This window comes from Asterias amurensis, chromosome 7 (genome assembly GCF_032118995.1).
Source record: "Asterias amurensis chromosome 7, ASM3211899v1".
Taxonomy (NCBI): domain Eukaryota; kingdom Metazoa; phylum Echinodermata; class Asteroidea; order Forcipulatida; family Asteriidae; genus Asterias; species Asterias amurensis.
Genome location: NC_092654.1, coordinates 9,115,772 through 9,134,195, shown reverse-complemented (window position 1 = coordinate 9,134,195; position 18,424 = coordinate 9,115,772). Strand labels below are relative to the sequence as shown.

Genomic DNA, 18,424 nt, shown 5'->3' with positions numbered 1-18,424 from the left:
ACAACCACTAGAGTCGTTTGCACTTTTATTTCAGCGCGCATGCGCTTCGTACGTCACAAACTAACCACTGGTTGACGATTGTACCCTGATCGAACTTGCTCAATGATGGCCCCCATGATTAAACATGAATGAATAATGAAATGTTGATTTGCTAGCCCTGAGTGGACTTCAACAAGATTGGATTCAGAGCCCATGTGATGGTTGCTTGAAATCGGGCGTGATCTGCAAAGGAGGTTTCTCAACATAATTATTTGTATTATATCACAACTTAAATTGTATTGAGAACAACATGCTATGGTTGACTCACAGTTTTCTTTCCAAATGGCGGTCCGAAGACACCCTTACGTCTCTTGTCCAGCTTAGACATGATAATATTCTGGGTTTGGTTGGCGCTGGTCTGAGCAGAGAAGTTGATGATGATCGGCTTGTAAACCTCCTTGTCTAGCTTAGTCAACAGAAAGTCCTGCAATAGAGAACGAAAAGTACTGACAAATAAAATGTGAAGCTACCAAAAAGAAAATCTCTTAACACAATGGGCCAATTTTTTAAACGCTGATGGTAAGAACAATAGTTTGGCTAGCACAGAAATTTCTTGCTATAGAAACCTCCTTGTCTAGGTTAGTCAAGAGTTAGTCAAGCTAACTAGTCTAGGTTAGTCAAGCTTAATCAACAGCAAATATTGCAGCAGAGAATGAAAAGTAAAGAAAAATAACATGTAAAACTACAGAGAAAGACCTCTTTTAACACAACGGGCAAACTTTATCAAGCTTGTAAGCACAAAAGTTTGGTTAGCACAGAGATTTCTTGCTTTATAGAAACCGGCATCCAGTCAAAGTGGAATGTACTTAACATTGCTGTGACTTGGGTACAAGTTTTAAAAACCAACAGGTCCCAATTTCATAAACCCTGTAAGCACAAAAACTTGCTAAGCACAAAAAAAGTAATGCTTACCAGAAACAAGTAACCAGCAAAACATTACATTAAGTTTACACTGTTGTGACTGGCGCCCCACTTGGTTTTTGCTTAGCAAAGAAAATTGTCAAGCCAAATTTTATGCTTAAAAAGCTTCATGAAATTAGGCCCAGGATAAAATCAAGTATTTTTTTATGGGTGGGAATTGGGACTATACATACCGTGATATAGACTGACTTTCCAGTACCCGTTGGACCAACAAACAGGCAGGGTTTCTGATGTGTGACTAACATGTTCATCAGAGCTGTGGCTCGTACTGTCTCAATAGTTGGGACAATGATCTTATTGGCCTCGGCGTCTTTCGGGATCGGAGCGGCATCTTTGATTTCTTCGGTCCAACGCTCCCAACGACCTATGCCCTATAAAGAGGAAAATATTTGGTCATGGTTTATTTATTCATTCTTATTTACGCCGGGTGGCCCCAGAATAGTACCTACAATTTTTGAATTTCTGTTGTTGTCTCTGTCTGCTTGTTGTATTTTAATGTCAGACCTACCAAGTCTCACGCATTAGGTGTGAGACTCACGCATTTGTGCTCTGTCTCTCGCTCGCACGCACAGCAACCATTTTCTCAGGCATTGGGGCCAGACTGGGAAAAAATAAAAAATAACGACAATGCATTGCCAAATTGCGCTCGTGTGTACAAAAAACGCAATCTACAAAGTTTGCACAATCTTCAGATTGCACGCAGTTTATCAGAATCATCAACTTGAGCTGCCCTACAAACAGAGCGCAAATTTGCAGATTGCGCACGCTTTTGCTCGCCCAGCAGGTTCAGCTAAAATTTGGCTTATTGCGCAAAACGCTTACTGCGCAAAAGTTTGTCCCGATTCGCAAATTCGTCCAATGCGCTCCACTAGCGTAGACACAACAGGCAGAAGTGACCTTTGAAAAAACTCACGCATAGCTGGCCTCTGGACTTGGCATCTCTGTTATGTGTGATCAAGGGTTCCCAATTAGTGCATGTTCAGGGTTTCCCTTTTGCACCGTGACATATTTTGATGTTTGTGTAATAAAGGTAACAAAATAAACTAAGTATTAATTAGTTTTCAAGTTTTCAAATGCTATCTTCCTAGATCTTTGGTCATTTTATCAAAGTTGCTTTAAGGCGGTTCAGGTTGGATGCAGTTTCCAACTTTGAGAAGTCAGCAAAGACCTTTCCCTTTGTGTTCCTCGACTTCTTTCACTGACCTTTCTAATTGCAAACAAATCAAAACTCAGACTAAAGTCGGAAGAACATCATGCCTAATAGATGGATTGCACATGATGTCATTGACCACTATCTTTTTGAAGAAACAGGCACGTGTGAAAGGCTTTTTAAAAATAATTTGTGCATGCAAGTTTGCCCCAAACAAGGCTTTTTAAAAGCCACTCGGTATGGGGCTACAAGAAGAAAAGATATTTAACCCCTTAACGCCGGTATTATCAGGCCTCAATGGACCGATCCGGCCTCTCAATCAAACTGTGCGCGTTCACCCATTTGACCAATCACAGCAATGATTGTGGTCGGACAAACTCGGTCATGCATGCGCGGTGGGCGGAGCTTAGTGGAACGCCGGAACAGTCCATGCCCGGCTTACACGCATGACTGCATAGCAGCCTTTGTTTCCCTACAGCTGGCTACAGACTGCATTCCACGGCTGACCACATACACAGTCCACAGCATTCCGGACCCAGATTAGCAGGCATAGCCGCCTTCCGTCTTCAAGGGGTTAAAGTGGAAAGAACCCAGTGGATTTGAAGGTACATAGGAATTGATATTCCTCTTAAAACAGTCTTGATTGTAGGATGGAGGGAAACATGCACCAGGCCGCGAGTCGAGCGCAGCGCATACACGCGTGCACTTTTCCATTGTTTTTCATGGAATATGGCCGTCATTGACGCTATGTGCAATCCATTTAATAAAGACGACCCTTACCTCTTTGACAAAGCGGTAATCATACACAGTACCCTCCTTCGGGATTGGAACAGTCTTGTTCTTGAGAGGTGGATCCACAAACTGGATGATATGAAACTTGCTACGAGTCTCTTCGGACAAACCGCCATCCATGATCTCGCGGAAGAGGAAATCAAATTTCTTGCGGCCGTCAACGCCGACGGTTGCGCCGATAGACCAGATGAATGAGAACATGAAAATGCCCTGAAAAATAAGGTAGGATAGTTGTTGGTAAATAAATACATAAAAAGTACAGTTTTAAAGGCAGTGGACACTATTGGTAGTTTTCAAAGACTAGCCTTCACAGTTGGTGTATCTCAACATATGCATAAAATAACAAACCTGTGAAAACTTAAGCTCAACCGGTCGTCAAACTTGCGAGTTAATAATGAAAGAAAAAACACCCTTGTCACACGAAGTTGTGTGCTTTCAGATGCTTGATTTTGAGACCTCAAATTCTAAACGAGGTTTTGAAATCAAATTCGTTGAAAATTACTTCTTTCTCAAAAACTATGTCACTTCAGAGGGAGCCTTTTCTCACAATGTTTTATACCATCAACCTCTCCCCATTACTCGTTACCAAGTGAGGTTTTATGCAGATAGTTATTTTAAGTAATCACCAAACGTGTCCACTGCCTTTAAATTAAAATTTCTTTTCTTACTATTGATTCAATGGTGTTAAAGGCACTGGGCCAAATTCGTGAGTTGTCAAAGACCAGTATTCTAACTTGGTATACCCCAAATCTGTGAACATTTGCAAGAGAACAATGAAAAAAACAAAACACCCTTGTTGCACAAACTTGTGTGCTTTCAGATGCCTAAATAAGGTTCCATGCCTGAAGTTATTTGATTGAGTAATGACCTCTTTCTCAAAAACTTTGTTACTTCAAAGTTACACGATAACTATGAAAGAAAAAAACATCCTTGTCACATAAAGTTGTGTGCTTTCAGATGCTTGATTTCAAGACCTCAAATTCTAATTCTGAGGTCTTGAAATAAAATTTGTGGAAAATTACTTCTTTCTTGAAAACTACGTCACTTCAGAGGGAGTCGTTTCTCACAATGTTTTATACTACAAACAGCTCTCCCTTGCTCATACCGAGTAAGTTTTTATACCAATAACTATTTTGAGTAACTACAAATAGTGTCCAGTGCCTTTAAGCATCTTGCTCAAGGGCACGAGTGTCACAACAGGACTCGAACCCACAACCCTCTCATGAGAAAGAAAACCAATTTAGTATCTCTCTGACTTTGTATTCTCACCTCGATCCATGAGATGATTTCTCGTTCATCCATCTTACTAACGGCAGCCTCATCATGAAACTCATCCATTAAGCTGTCCATTAGATTCATCAAGCTCTGAACCATATTGGTGTCATTGCTTGGAGACAGCTCCTGTTGAAAGAAAGTAGAAACAAGACGATGAGTTAGACACCATCATATTGCAATAATAATAATAATAATAACCGTATTTATAATGAGCCTTATGCCAAAAGATACAAAGCGCCAGGTATTATTACTGCAAGGAGTGGGACGAAGTTTGAGATATAAGACCTAATCCTTAGCACCATTTAATGGTTTACAAAGTGCTACAGGGCATACAGCTGCCACAGCCAGGAATACCGGGGCAAACCCATTCTCTTTTCAATAAGTGCACTGGGTTCTTTTACATGCGTTTACACAACACATGGGACCACTGGCTTTACGTCCCATCCGAAGGACAAAGCAATGGTTAAGTGTCTTGCTTAAGGACATAAGCGTCATGGCTGGGGAAATGCAGTTAGTATTTTTTGTACGACACAAATACAAAACTCTACAGATTTACATTTAACAGGATTTGAAGTTAATGATGGTAGAAAGCTCCCCTTAAAATATTACTTGCTTACGTGCTGTAGTTTTTGGGAAATTAGTTTCACAGAAAAACAATTTTGTCTCAGAGAGAAGAAACTTATTTTAGCAGGTACAACAGATTTAAGCTACTCTCTGATTTTCACCCATTTTCTCAAAAGCTTGACGTCACTGTCTCAGACATGCTGAGCTGGCAGTGAGCAAGCTTGTGCTATGGGCCCCTACTCAAGGTCACTGTTCCCGAGGCAGACCACAAACCACCTATGTGGACAACTTGTGCCGGGACTCTGGCCTATGATGGGAAGAGCTGCGTACAGCAATGGAGGACCAATGTGTTTAGAGGGCCATCATCCGATGCTCCGCATCGACTGGATGAATGAATGAATTGACGCCTAATGAAGCTGAAACTTCTATGTATACTGAATAGGGAAACAAATCCAGGCAGACATTTGCATATTTTAGGGGGCAAGGCCATTTTTTATTTTGCAAAGGGCATTTTCCGGAAGATCTAAAGGAAAATGTTGAAGGGGCACTTAAGCCAAGACCAGGGTAACAGAGGACATGGACTCCGTGTAATTCCAGACCTGAAATTCTATAATTTACTATTGAATTATTTCTAAAAACAGAAAAGAAGACGGAGCCACTATCACATCAGTGAAACAGATTTTAAAGTTGAAAGAAAATTTGGTAAAAAAACATGTTAATATTTTAGTTTGGATCCTTCAACAACATTGTAGAACAATCTCCCTCTACACATCAAACAAGCCACCACTATCTCAAGATTCAAGACTCTTCTCAAAACATATCTGTTTAATTCATCATATACTTAATTATTCTTTTGTTCCTTTGAGCGGTTAGAGACTCTCTTTTGGAGGTGTTAGGCGCTATAGAAATGCACTTGTTATATGTCATTGTATTGTATTATTATTGTGTCTGTTTAATTCATCGTATACTTAATTATTCTTTTGTTTTCCTCTGAGTGCTTAGCATGCTTAGAGACTCTCTTTTGGAGGTGTTAGGCGCTATAGAAATGCATTTGCTATTATTATTATTGTACCAAAGGGTTTGCTTATATACATTTGGATAACTTCATCAAAATCTGGCATATTTTGAGTGAAACACTTTGGCAGTAACAATATGAAGTCAGCCTATTTCAGATAAATCACTTTCTTACCTTAACTCCACTCTTGCGTATGAACTCCAGCGATGCTGGAATCATGCGATCAAACATGTCGGAAATCATCTTCTTGTGAGTGTCAGTCAGTGAAGAAGGCACGGTGTTGAGCCACGACACCATCAGAGGGCGCCAGCCTAACATATGCGGTTCCATGTAGATCATACCACAGCGGGACACCTATTGTACATACATAGATGCACGTATCAATCAAATTATAACAAAAAGGAAAGGCATTGTGTGGAGCCATGATATCAAGAGAGGGCGCCAGCCTAACATATGCGGTTACATGTAAGATCATACCACAGCGGGACACCCACATCCAATGACATAAGAGTATCTATAACAAGGAGGAAGAAAGCAGTCACAGCCCAAAGGTTTAATAGCCCTGGTGGAGTTTCCTAGTTGGTGGAACTGTGTTCACCCATTACTGCCATTGTTCAGCCACCAGTCAGGTCTCATGTTACAAACTCCGGAATATTCTTCAGTGATTTCGAGAATTGAGTCTTTATTGAACAAAAAATTGCAACAGTAATCATGTCTTTTTAACGCACGTTGACATGCCATACGCCGTGTTTGTTGATGTTTAATACCCATCTCAGGTCATGTGACGTTGTGTAGGGCAATCGGTCTATTGGGCCCTGTTAAACTGACTCCCTAAAACCACAATCATGAATTATTGTGGTGATAACTTCAGGACATAATTTCATGCCTCTTACCACAGAATTCTGTATCCCAAGGCATGAAATTTGGTCTGGGTATAAATTAGGTTACTACTTACAGTAGCTGGAGAGGCCACCTCCAAGTCCATGGGTTCAAAGATAAGATTAGTTGTTGGTGCCAGCTGAATAATCTCTCCACTCATGAGGCAGAGTTTCTTGTTATCATCCAGTACAGTATTCATGTTCTCAATCCAGATGGCATCGACAGGGCCGTCAAAGATCAGCCATTTACGATCCGGGGTCTACAAAAAGGAATCAAAATAATAATAATAATAATAATAATAAAGAATATTTATAGGGTGCCAGAATCCACCAAAATGAGGTGCTCAAGGCGCACAGGAGGGGAAACCACACACAGCAAGGAAAATAAGACAAATAGACCAGTTACACATAGGCGAGAGTAAACAAAGTGGTTTTTAACTTAACCTTGAAAGTATTGATATTAGAAATATTGCGGATTTGTAGAGGCAAGTCATTCCAGAGTGTGGGTCCAGCATGGGAAAAAGACCTATTGCCCCATGACTTGCTATTTCTAAATGTAGTAATTATTTACAATACCAGACCTTTGAATAGCTCCTGACACCAAACCAAACAGTGTAGTTATGTACAGACCTGTTTTGGTCAAATGGAGTATACCTAAATAGACCATTTTAAGATAAATGGGTTTAAGTTTGATGGACTGCCTTCTTTTCATTTTACATTATGAGATTTCATATTGTAATGTTTATTGATTGATGAAAGCCACACAATACCATACAAGACAACAGAGCATTTTTAAAGTGCCTTTTTCGACAAGATCAAAGCACTGTAAAGTGAGCAAACCAATGGAACTAGACTACAACATATAACATTTGATTTACAAGTTTTAAGAGATTTCTTGAACATTGGCAAAGAGTTATAATTTCTAATGGATACTGAGAGGTTGTTCCATAGTTGGGGAGCAACATAGGTGAAAGTCCGGTTGTGAGCAGATGAGAGTGTTCTGTTGGTTGATTAATTTGCTCAAGTGGTTGTCAGTCAGAAATACAACACTTCACTTTGTATCCAGCTTTTCAAACAAAAGGTTATTGTGAGACTCAGCGTTTTTGAGTTTTACAGGACGACATGCAGAGTGCATCTTCCAAACCATTTATCGTCGACAATGAGATTTAATAGCGCCCTCCCTTACTGGGAAATGGCTTTATCTCAAACTAAAAAAACAACACTTATATTGTTAAACAAAAAAGGACCGTCGTGTCCATCATAACCTAAACAGGCCATTGGCCCTTGAAATTCTTGTCAAACATAGTAACAAACCGATGGGAGGGAACCTAATAAGACTTTTTGAGATATAGATGACACAATGCTACAACACTACTGCGGCTTATGGCACATATGTACGCGCGGCCGATCTACGTATTATACTCTATGGGTGCGTTCGTTTAGCTTCCCCAGGTTGACCCCAGTGTGTGGCCTTTTTTTTTTCCAGGAGGAAGGTGTGCAGATAATTTCCTACGTTCGTCTTGGAAAAAAAAAACGCCATACACCGGGGTCGACCCAGGGAAGCTAAACGAACGCACCCACTATCTATGAGTTGCCCCCCGTTTGGGGCGCGCGCGTAAAACATTGTATGTCCGCCATACCTCAAAAAGGCTTATTGCAATTGGGCTACTTACCAGTGATGAGGCGAAGGCTCTGTAGCTGACAGCCAGAATACCATCAGACCACTCATGGGAGACTGGATCAAACTGACCATACAACTGACCCATAGTAATAGCCTTAGGGTTGATGACAATAATTTGCACCTTGTTCTCTTCCATCAGACCCTACACAAACAGTCGGATAAATCAGAGGGAAATTTCAAAACATTTATTTCCATTCCAACAGATGATCTAAATAACAATGACAACGAACAGTAATTGGAAATTTGGAAATGGGGGGAAACCAGAAAAGCAAAACCCTTATGGCAGGTATGCCCAGACAAACAAAAACACAATGGGCTAAGATGACCATAACAAGTACATGTATGGTGTAGGTACTTTATTGACCCCTTGGTGCCAGTGACAGGATGCGACAAACTGTACAAAGCATACAAAACTACAAAAGAATAATACACTACACTACATAGGCCCATTAGAGTACATGATCAAAAAGGCAGAGGAAGCACAGACTGTGAAAAGGGAATTAACTACTTGAATGGAAGGACAGTTTGAGTTCACGCAAGATGAGACCGATCCACTAAACTCCGCCCCATTGCGTATTGACCATCACACCGCAATGAAGGTCCGACCAATAAGGTCCGACATACGCGTATCTTGGCGCGTGCGGCAGAGTTGTGCATAAAGGCATTGGAGAGCCCCACGTGTTCTTGCTCACACGTGCGTCGTGGGCAGAGCCTACTGGATCGATCTATTGCAACGGCCGAGTCCCTAATCGCTGGAGAAAAGGTATTCCACAGGCGGGGAAAAACTGGGAGAGGGTGAGTGAAACAAAGCTTTGGTGCGAGCAGAGAGGTGACGAAATGTGAGGAATTCTGGATGACGAGGGTTGATAACAATATTTTCCATGATGGCTTCAGGTTTAATATACACAATCCATGTAAGCATTTAAGTATGAATGAACACAGCAAGAAATCTCTCTGTGAAATCTCTAAGCTGACCGCGCCATTGTTTTAGGGCGAGAAGCAGTACGCTGCACACGTTCAAGTTGTTGCACACTGGAATGTTGTAAATTTTTCTTTACCTTTTCAGCAATGTCTCCAAGTGCTTTACTGAGTACACGGTAGGCTGATGTCTTGCCTCCAAAAGGCTCTCCAACAATCATGAAACCATGACGGACTATCATCATCTCATACACCTAGTATCGGAGAAAATAATAATAATAATATCAAAGTCTTATACAGCGCATGTATCTACCAAACAATGTACTCAAGGCGCTGAGTATATACAAACTTTCAGAAAATAGATTATTGCAGTGATGAATTTTGAGACCCAAGTAGTTAACACCTTATAAGGGTTTACAGGGTGCTACGGCGCATACAGCAGCCACAGCCAGGAACACCGGGGCGAACCCCTTCTCTTTTCGATAAGTGCACTGGTATCTTTAACATGCGTTACACAGCACATGGGACCAATGGCTTTACGTCCCATCCGAAGGACAAAGCAATGGTTAAGTGTCTTGCTTAAGGACACAAGTGTCACGGCTTGGGATTCGAACCCACACACTGCTGATCAGAAACACCAGAGTTTGAATTCGGTGATCTTAACCGCTCAGCCACGACACTTCCACAAAGAAGGATTTGAAACTTTGCATGTAATGAATATCTCTCAATGAGTTGGGGTGGTTCTGAAACCAACAATTCTTTTCAAAACCACCCCAACTCATGGAGAGATGTTCATTACATGGTGTTACTGCAAACTTTTTCCATATTTGAGAAAAGTCAAAATGAAAAAAATATCAAATCAAAAATGTGGACTTCCACAAAGGTTAGAACTCTTAGTATACATGTTTGATTTTAGAGGAAAGTATTACTAGAACTTTTTGCTTCAGGATCAGCGTGTGGGTTTGAATCTCGGCCATGACATTGAGCAAGATGATTTTAATAGATTCTTTTCTTCAACCAGGGGTATAAATGGGTACGTGCGAGGGTAGAGGTTGATACTGGTATGAAAAAGGGGCTGTAGACACTGTATACAACTAAAACTTCCACATGTGACTTTTATTACATCATTCGTGATAATTTTGCCTACAAATCAGGATAAAAAAATAAATCTATGACCAAACCTTACGATTGCTTCAAACCTTTTTTCTCTGACGGAAATATTGGTCAATGTGTCAAAATTTTGTTTTAATAATGTACATTTATAGGGGCGCACATATCCATTGAAAATGCTCAAGGCGCAAACAAGAAAGTCATTATAATGAAAAAACAAAACCGTAGGAAATTAATTAAGTAAAAGCAACTCCCATCAGATGAGTTTTTAACTGTTTCTTTTTACTTACGGTTGACAATCACAGTGCAAATAAGAAAACACAATATTTGGGATGTAAATAAAAGTAAAGTGTTTGCTCGTACCTGTTGGATCTTATCCAAGAAGACGTCAGTCATCTGTAGATTCATCTTCTCACAGTTCTCTTGGATGGCTTCAGTCAAGATGGCGTAGTCTGGCTTCGGGAGGACTACACCAGGGAACAGATCAGAGGTGATACCCTACAGCAACAAAATACATGGATATGTTAGGTACATATTTTGGTGAAAAGTGTGATTGTGGTTTATCTGAATAAAGTTTCCTTAACTCGATCTTTGCTCTTCACTTGCCCAAACAAATGTTAAGTATACAGAACCAAAACTGTGGAATGCCTTTGACAATTCTCTTCAGAAAATTAACAACACAAATTCATTTAAAAACAAAGTTAAGGAAACTCTTTTATATAAATACAATATATAATATAATATCGAAGTCTTATATAGCGCACGTATCTACCAAACAAGGTACTCATGGCGCCGAGTACATATAAATTTCTAGAAAGATAGGTAATTGCAGTGATGAATTCTGGGACCCAATTATTTAGCACCTTATAAGGGTTTACAAGGTGCTACGGCCCATACTGCAGCCACAGCCAGGAACACCTGGGCGAACCCCTTCTCTTTTCGAAAAGTGCACTGGGTTCTTTTACATGCGTTACACAACACATGGGACCAACGGCTTAACATCCCATCCGAAGGACGAAGCAATTGTTAAGTGTCTTGCTTAAGGACACAAGTGTCACGGCTGGCGATTCGAACCCACACTCTGATCAGAAACACCAGAGTTTGAATCCGGTGCTCTTAACCGCTCGGCCACGACACTTCCAAGTAGGTCTAAATACAAGTCATTGTCAGCACATCTTTAGTAATCATTGTTCCGTCAAAGCTTCGCTACCCCCCGCTTTAAAACTAAACTGAGATTATTTTGTTATTTATCATATTATTCAATGCTTGAGCTGTATGTATTATTACATTACATGCAAAAGATCTATACCAACTTACAACATGATGCAAGACCCATCCCCAATGAGTCTTTTGTGGCAAGAAGTTGCTATTTACCTTTAAGGTTTGAGAAACAAATGATGAATGAGTAACATTCAGTTCTAGTATACTTTAAAGTACAGCATAACTTTAGAGACTTACAGCAAACAACGGTAGATCATGAGACAAGAACTTGGGTAGATTGACGTCATTGATGGAACGCAACATCAGAATATCTTCATCTTCATCTGGATATTTCAACTGTTGACAACAACAAAATAAATGCATATTTTAGAAAACGAAAATCATAAATTAAAACTGTGAATAAATGATTACTGTCAACTTTTAAGTATATACTTGGTCATAATAAAAAGGCAGAATATAGAAAGTTGAAAGCAATTTAAAGACAGTGGACACTATTGGAAATTGTCAAAGACCAGTCTTCTCACTTGGTGTATCTCAACATATGCATAAAATAACAAACCTGTGAAAATTTGAGCTCAATCGATCGTCGAAGTTGCAAAATAATTATGAAATAAAAAACACCCTTGTCACACGAAGTTGTGTGCTCTCAGATGATTGATTTTGAGACCTCAAATTCTAAATCTGAGGTCTCAAAATCAAATTCGTGCAAAATTACTTCTTTCTTGAAAACTACGTTACTTCAGAGGGAGCCGTTTCTCACAATGTTTTATACTATCAACCTCTCCCCATTACTCGTAACTAAGTAAGGTTTTATTCTAATAATTATTTTGAGTAATTACCAATAGTGTCCACTGCCTTTAATGCCCTAAGTTGAATTTCAAGAATTGGATTGGTTTATCTTATAGTTATTGAACAATGGACATATACTTTCAGACTAGGAATGGAAAAGCTTGATAGTAATTGTAGGTTTGAACGTGCCTCCACATTTATATTATATTTACTGTACTTTTTTTCTCTTTTTTATGACGTCATCTGGAAATAATCATTGCTTTGAATTGAATTGAATATTTTAAAAAAGCTTATTTGTTTAAAGGAACACGTTGCCTTGGATCGGTCGAGTTGGTTTTTGAAAAGCGTTTGTAACCATTTTTAATAAAATGCATATGGGTAGAAAGATGATGTACAAGTAGAATATAATGATCCACACAAACACGCCCCGAAATTTCCTTTTACCTCGTCGACTACCACGGTCGGCCATTTATGGAAGTAAAATTTTTTACTCCCATAAATAGCCGACCGTGTTAATTGTAAAGTAAAAGGAAAACCACGCAATTTCGAGGCAAATTTGTGTGGATCATTGTATTCTACTTTTAAAACGTCTTTCCAACCATATGCATTTTATAACAAGCGGTTACAAACGCTTTTTATAGACCAACTCGTCCGATCCAAGGCAGCGTGTTCCTTTAACAATTATGCATTTTACAAACAATAAATTATTGTTAAAAATGTAGCCATTTCATTGTCTGAAATATTCTGCTGCAAAAGTGTTTCCATAATCAGTGAGAATATTTAATATTTGTTAATCAGAACATGGAAAAATATTTTTTTTATTTTCAAGGAACTTTCTAGAAGAGAATAAGTTGGCCGCTCTGAAAACAACATCAAACTAATAATAATAAAAGTGGAGTTTTCTTATATAGCGCAAATATACATCACTCAGTGTCGTTTAAGGCGCTTTAACATATATTTTTTTCCCTGCTACATAGGTATGTGGGACTACAAAAAATGGGAATAATAAAATTTGTTTTATAAATTATAAAAGTAAAATTTTAAATACTGAAGGAGAAATTTCTGACCAGTCACTAACCTTAAGGTTACCAGCAGCAGTCAGTACAGATTTCACAGCCCTCATCCCGTAATCGTAATGATGCTGGGACGACAGCTGCTCAGAACATAGACGGTATGTAGCCACAATTTTGACTGATAGAGGGCGGGCTTTCACAAACCCGCACGAGTAGAGCACAATCTCGGCAATCATAGCGTAGTCAGGTACCATCATAGCCACAGTGCGGAACAGGGCCTTGATGAATATAGAAACCAGATTTATGTGTCATTGATTTTTCACTCTAAATTATTTAAAATTTGTGATAATCATAATAAAACCTACACCACATTACAAAACATGTTTTGCTTCTACAGCTAGCACAGAAAATCAGCGCTTGCAAAGTAAGGGGAGAATGGTGATCGTAAGCACAGAATATGGCAGTAAGCAGTGCCATGAAACTGGGCCCTGGGCCCAATTTCATAGAGCTGCTAACCACAAAAATTTGCTTAGCATGAAATTTCTTCTTTGATAAAAACAGGATTACCAACCAAATTTATATTCATTGCATATTGCTTGTTACTCGTATTCAGCTGTTGTTTGCTTATCCTGAGTGTCACATGGAAATTTGGTTGTAATCCTGTTTTTATCATAGAAAGAAATTTCACGCTTAGCAAATTTGTGTGCTTAGCAGCTCTATGAAATTGGGCCCTGATCTTGATATAGGATATACTCTAAGTTAACGACTCTCTGACTGAACATACCTTGAGGTTATCGGGTAACTCAGAGCGTCCGGCGTAACCTGGGTTCATTGTAATAAACACAGAGCAGGTTGGGTCCAGTTTGATCTCTGTTCCTTCAAACAGTAAGGTAGTCAGACCACCTTGGATACCTACGAGTCACAAACACAAAAAACAAATAAAAAACGATCCACTAAAAGCTAAAGTAGTAGACCTGGCAAATTTTCTACCTTTATAAAGTCACCTATGGTATTAAAAGGAAGAGGGGTATGAGTGCAATCGGCTTAAGTTACCTATGGAAAGGAACATGGGTTTGAGTGCAGTCAACTGCAGATGCTTGATTTCGGGACCTCAAAATCTAATTCTGAGGTCTCGAAATCAAATTTGTGGTTACCATTTCTGGTTACCAAGTAAGTTTTTATGCTAACAATTATTTTCAGTAATTACCAATAGTGCCCGCTGCCTTTAAGGGTGAGCCCTGAGCAAGGAAAGGGTTAAATAAAGACACTTCCCTACCTCTTTGGATGGTAAGAATCTGCTGAGCTACAACAGACAACACTTCCAGATCAATACGGTTGAACTCATCAAAGCACGACCAGGCTCCGCAGGAAGCTAGACCCTTGAAGAACTTCCCCAAGGCGAGGTAGTCCAGACCATCGGAGCAGTTGAACACCACGCACTGTTTGGCCACGGCCTTGGCCAGATCCTTTGTAGTCTCTGTCTTACCGGTCCCAGCTGGGCCCTCTGGGGCTCCACCGAGATGAAGATGCAAGGCACCGAAAAGTGTTCTGTGAATAAAAAATGTAAACAAATAAAAATCTGCCTCTAATCGCTTACCAAACTAGACTATAATAATAGCATGTGAAAAGAAGTGCAGTATTGTTCCATATTTGTACATATCCAACTTGACCTTTTGCATCGTTGAGTATAGGACACAAAAGTGCTAAATTTGTCCATCTGTGTTCCATATCTAACTCGACTTTGCTCTTGAAGGAGCAAATTTATTTCCTCTGTATTGGGGCAATTGCAGAGGGCTTCATCGCAATAGCACAGGGCACCACAGCAAAAGCACAGGGAACCACAGTAAAAGCACAGGGCACCACAGCAAAAGCACAGGGCACCACAGTAAAAGCACAGGGCACCACAGTAAAAGCACAGGGAACCACAGTAAAAGCACAGGGAATCACAGTAAAAGCACAGGGCACCACAGTAAAAGCACAGGGCACCACAGTAAAAGCAGCACAGGGAACCACAGCAAAAGCACAGGGCACCACAGTAAAAGCACAGGGAACCACAGTAAAAGCACAGGGCATCACAGTAAAAAGCACAGGGCACAACAGCAAAAGCACAGGCGACAATTGCTGTGGGATCCGTGGATCATTTCGAAGCCTGCCTTTGGCCTCTTTGAGTATAAAGCACAAAGGTGCTATATTCTTTCATTTGTATCCCACATCAAATTCGGCCTTCCTTTGGCCTCGTTGAGTATGGGAGACAGGAGTGCTATATTTTTACGTATTCCACTCTTGCTAACCTGTAGCATCTATCCGTGAGGGGTGTGATAACAAGACGTCCAGAGTTTCCCAGATACTCGTAACCATACGCCAGCATCGAGTTGATCATCCTGGTCAGCATCTGATCCTCGACCCAATAGTATCTCAGCTGACTCAACCACTGGAAGTCGTTCTCGCTGCTGACTTGATCCTTAACGAGAGACGTCAGGACGTCGCGGGCGTGGACGTCCAGCACGACAAGCGCCCCCAATGTGGTACGATTCTGCTTGTTGAGTTTACCGCGGACCAGCTCGACGATGTCGTCGATTTGGCTGTTGTTGAGCTGGAGGTAGGCTTCTAAATCCTTCTGGCCGGAGCGAATGGCCTTGTGGATCTCGTCAGTCCAGTATTTTTGGGAGACGCAGAGTACTGCTTGCCCGGGCCACTCTATCACCCACTTGATTCGCTCTCGTTTAGCATAGGCATCTAAGCATTCTTTGATGACCTGCAGAAATGAATGAGAAATTAAACAGGGGTGTGACTTAGTAACAACAACATCCTGAAGGGTTTGGTTCTTTAGATGGTCTTGAAATATGTCAACCTGACTTTGAAAAGATTTATAGATTTTCAACAAGAACAACAAAAGCTCATTGGAGGCAATACTGTTAGCTTCCGAGCTGTGTCAAACAATATAAATTTTCTATGCAGTATTTTTTTAAGGGAAAGTTGTGCGTAAAAAAACAGTGTTTCAGTGTCGTAGATGGCTGACTTTATATTGACATCATGTGGGCACTATCTATTTTGTGGCACTCAAGAAGTTTAAAAAACGTAAACCAACCCTCAAAAATGTGAGAAACGCTTCATGCATGAATCATTTCTAAGATTCAAATTTTTGACATACTTTTATCAATGGGGATATTTCAGATGAAACAATTTTGGAGGATGCTTACTACCGTTACCATCTTTATAACAAGAAGGCTTATGATTTAATTATACAATTTTTTGGGGGGTAATATCCATGTGGAAAAAATAATTGAGTCAAAAAAAAGAGTCTGATGAATATCTGTCAACTCTGTTGAGTGTTGAAGTACACTGTACAGAAAAGACAAATGAGATAGATGAGGTAATGTTCAACTCATTTTGATTCTGGTCAAGTAAAATAAACTCTGGTCCAGGGAAAAGATTCCCCCAAGTTCAAGCCATGCAATGGAAATAAAAGCATCCTGAAACTAATCGGCAAAACTCTTACCTTGTGCAAACTCTTGATCATGAGAATCTCCAGCTCCAGCAGCCACTTCTCCACCTGCCCACGTGCCTTGGATGTCGAGATCGGCTCGTTCAGCGGGACAACCTCGCCCTCGCTACTCTTCATATGCGTAATGTCCAGGATGTCGGTGAACTCCAACTTGGCGATACCCTCAAAGCATTTCTTGAGATGGGGCTGAACGCGGGTCGGGTCTTTGGTCTCGGAAAGGATCTCCAAGAGCTCGTCGTTGGAGAGGAAGAAGAAACGAGGGAAGTAGAGACGTTTCTTCTCCAGGTAGTCATTCAGACCCTGAATGGAGAAACAGTTAAAATGACAAAAATGAATACTAATGACACTCCAGGAACATAGGACAAAACTCAGACTGACAACACTTTACAAAGAGACACCAGGTATTACACCAAACAATATTAAAGACCAAATATATTCATCTGGATCCATTTCTTACAAAGTCACACTACAACAAAGAGTGTTTTCATCATTCACTTTACCCCAAGACTATAGACCGTATTGAATAACCCCTTTGTTGCTATAAAACGTCGCCATCTTGTAGGGCAAACCGAATGCGCGTCTAAACACGTACATCAATGAAGCACGCAGCACGCAGCATTACCGGTTTGATTTCTACGGCACATGCACGCAGACCCCATCTTGTAGGGCAGATATTTGAACGGTGATGTTATATTCAATACGGTCTATACCTGAATGAAATCAACTTGATCCTGAAATCTGTTCAGCACTCAACATCAAGATATCCAAGCAAGCTTTAGACACTATGAAGAATGGCAAATTTCATTTCAATGGCCAACCCAAATGTTTACCTAAGCACAAAAATTTACTAAGCATGAAATTTCTTCCTTGATAAAAACAGGATTACCAACCAAATTTCCACATGATTTGCAAGATAAGCAAACAACAGCTGAATACCAGTAAAAAGCAACATGCAAAAAATCAGAAACTTGGTTGATGATCCTGTTTTTATCAATAAAGAAATTTCATGCTAAGCAAATTTTTGTGCTTAGCAGCTCTATGAAATTGGGCCCTGTTGTGCACCCTGACTGTGATCATTTACAGCAACAACCCTATGAATGATTGTACGGGTACAGGAAAAGATACAGATACATTAATTGAAGTAACTATAAATGTGCTCGATCAAACAAAATTAATCAGTTGCGACTCGGGTCATTTTCACTTGTTTTATTCATCTGAAAAGTTCTGTCTATGCTTTAATGTTGTTAAGATCTGTTCATACCTTTTGAATGAGTTCCAGAAGTTCATTAGACTTCTTCAGTCTTTCCAGTATCTTCTCAATTTCTGTCACAGCGAGGACGTGCTTATCCTAAAGAGATAATAAGACCGTTGAATAATTGTAACTATATAATAAATAATATATTTTATAACGCAGTATTGAGTTTGTGCAAGAAGTGCTTGGTTGCGCCACAAAAAAAAAAGTTTTTATGAGAAATCATTAAGATCACAAGGCCGGACGGCCACTTCAAGTTGAGGGCTAAACCTAACTGACTTGGACTATCAACCCAAATCAA

General features: G+C 40.0%; 1 protein-coding gene across 3 annotated transcripts in view; it reads right to left on the bottom strand.

The window, feature by feature from the left end:
• The window catches only part of LOC139939630 (dynein axonemal heavy chain 7-like), a 114,502-nt gene that overhangs the window by 70,937 nt on the left and 25,141 nt on the right, over positions 1–18,424 (bottom strand). For all 3 annotated transcript variants that reach the window (XM_071935672.1, XM_071935673.1, XM_071935674.1), the window contains 16 exons: positions 18,133–18,219; positions 16,866–17,171; positions 15,658–16,121; positions 14,643–14,914; positions 14,151–14,278; positions 13,432–13,644; positions 11,802–11,900; positions 10,707–10,841; positions 9,374–9,487; positions 8,308–8,457; positions 6,712–6,894; positions 5,931–6,110; positions 4,172–4,303; positions 2,891–3,112; positions 1,134–1,331; positions 308–463 (listed from right to left, as the gene is read on the bottom strand). In XM_071935672.1, the coding sequence (XP_071791773.1) occupies positions 308–463; positions 1,134–1,331; positions 2,891–3,112; positions 4,172–4,303; positions 5,931–6,110; positions 6,712–6,894; positions 8,308–8,457; positions 9,374–9,487; positions 10,707–10,841; positions 11,802–11,900; positions 13,432–13,644; positions 14,151–14,278; positions 14,643–14,914; positions 15,658–16,121; positions 16,866–17,171; positions 18,133–18,219 (3,039 nt within the window). The remainder of the gene's footprint in view (positions 1–307; positions 464–1,133; positions 1,332–2,890; positions 3,113–4,171; positions 4,304–5,930; positions 6,111–6,711; positions 6,895–8,307; positions 8,458–9,373; positions 9,488–10,706; positions 10,842–11,801; positions 11,901–13,431; positions 13,645–14,150; positions 14,279–14,642; positions 14,915–15,657; positions 16,122–16,865; positions 17,172–18,132; positions 18,220–18,424) is intronic.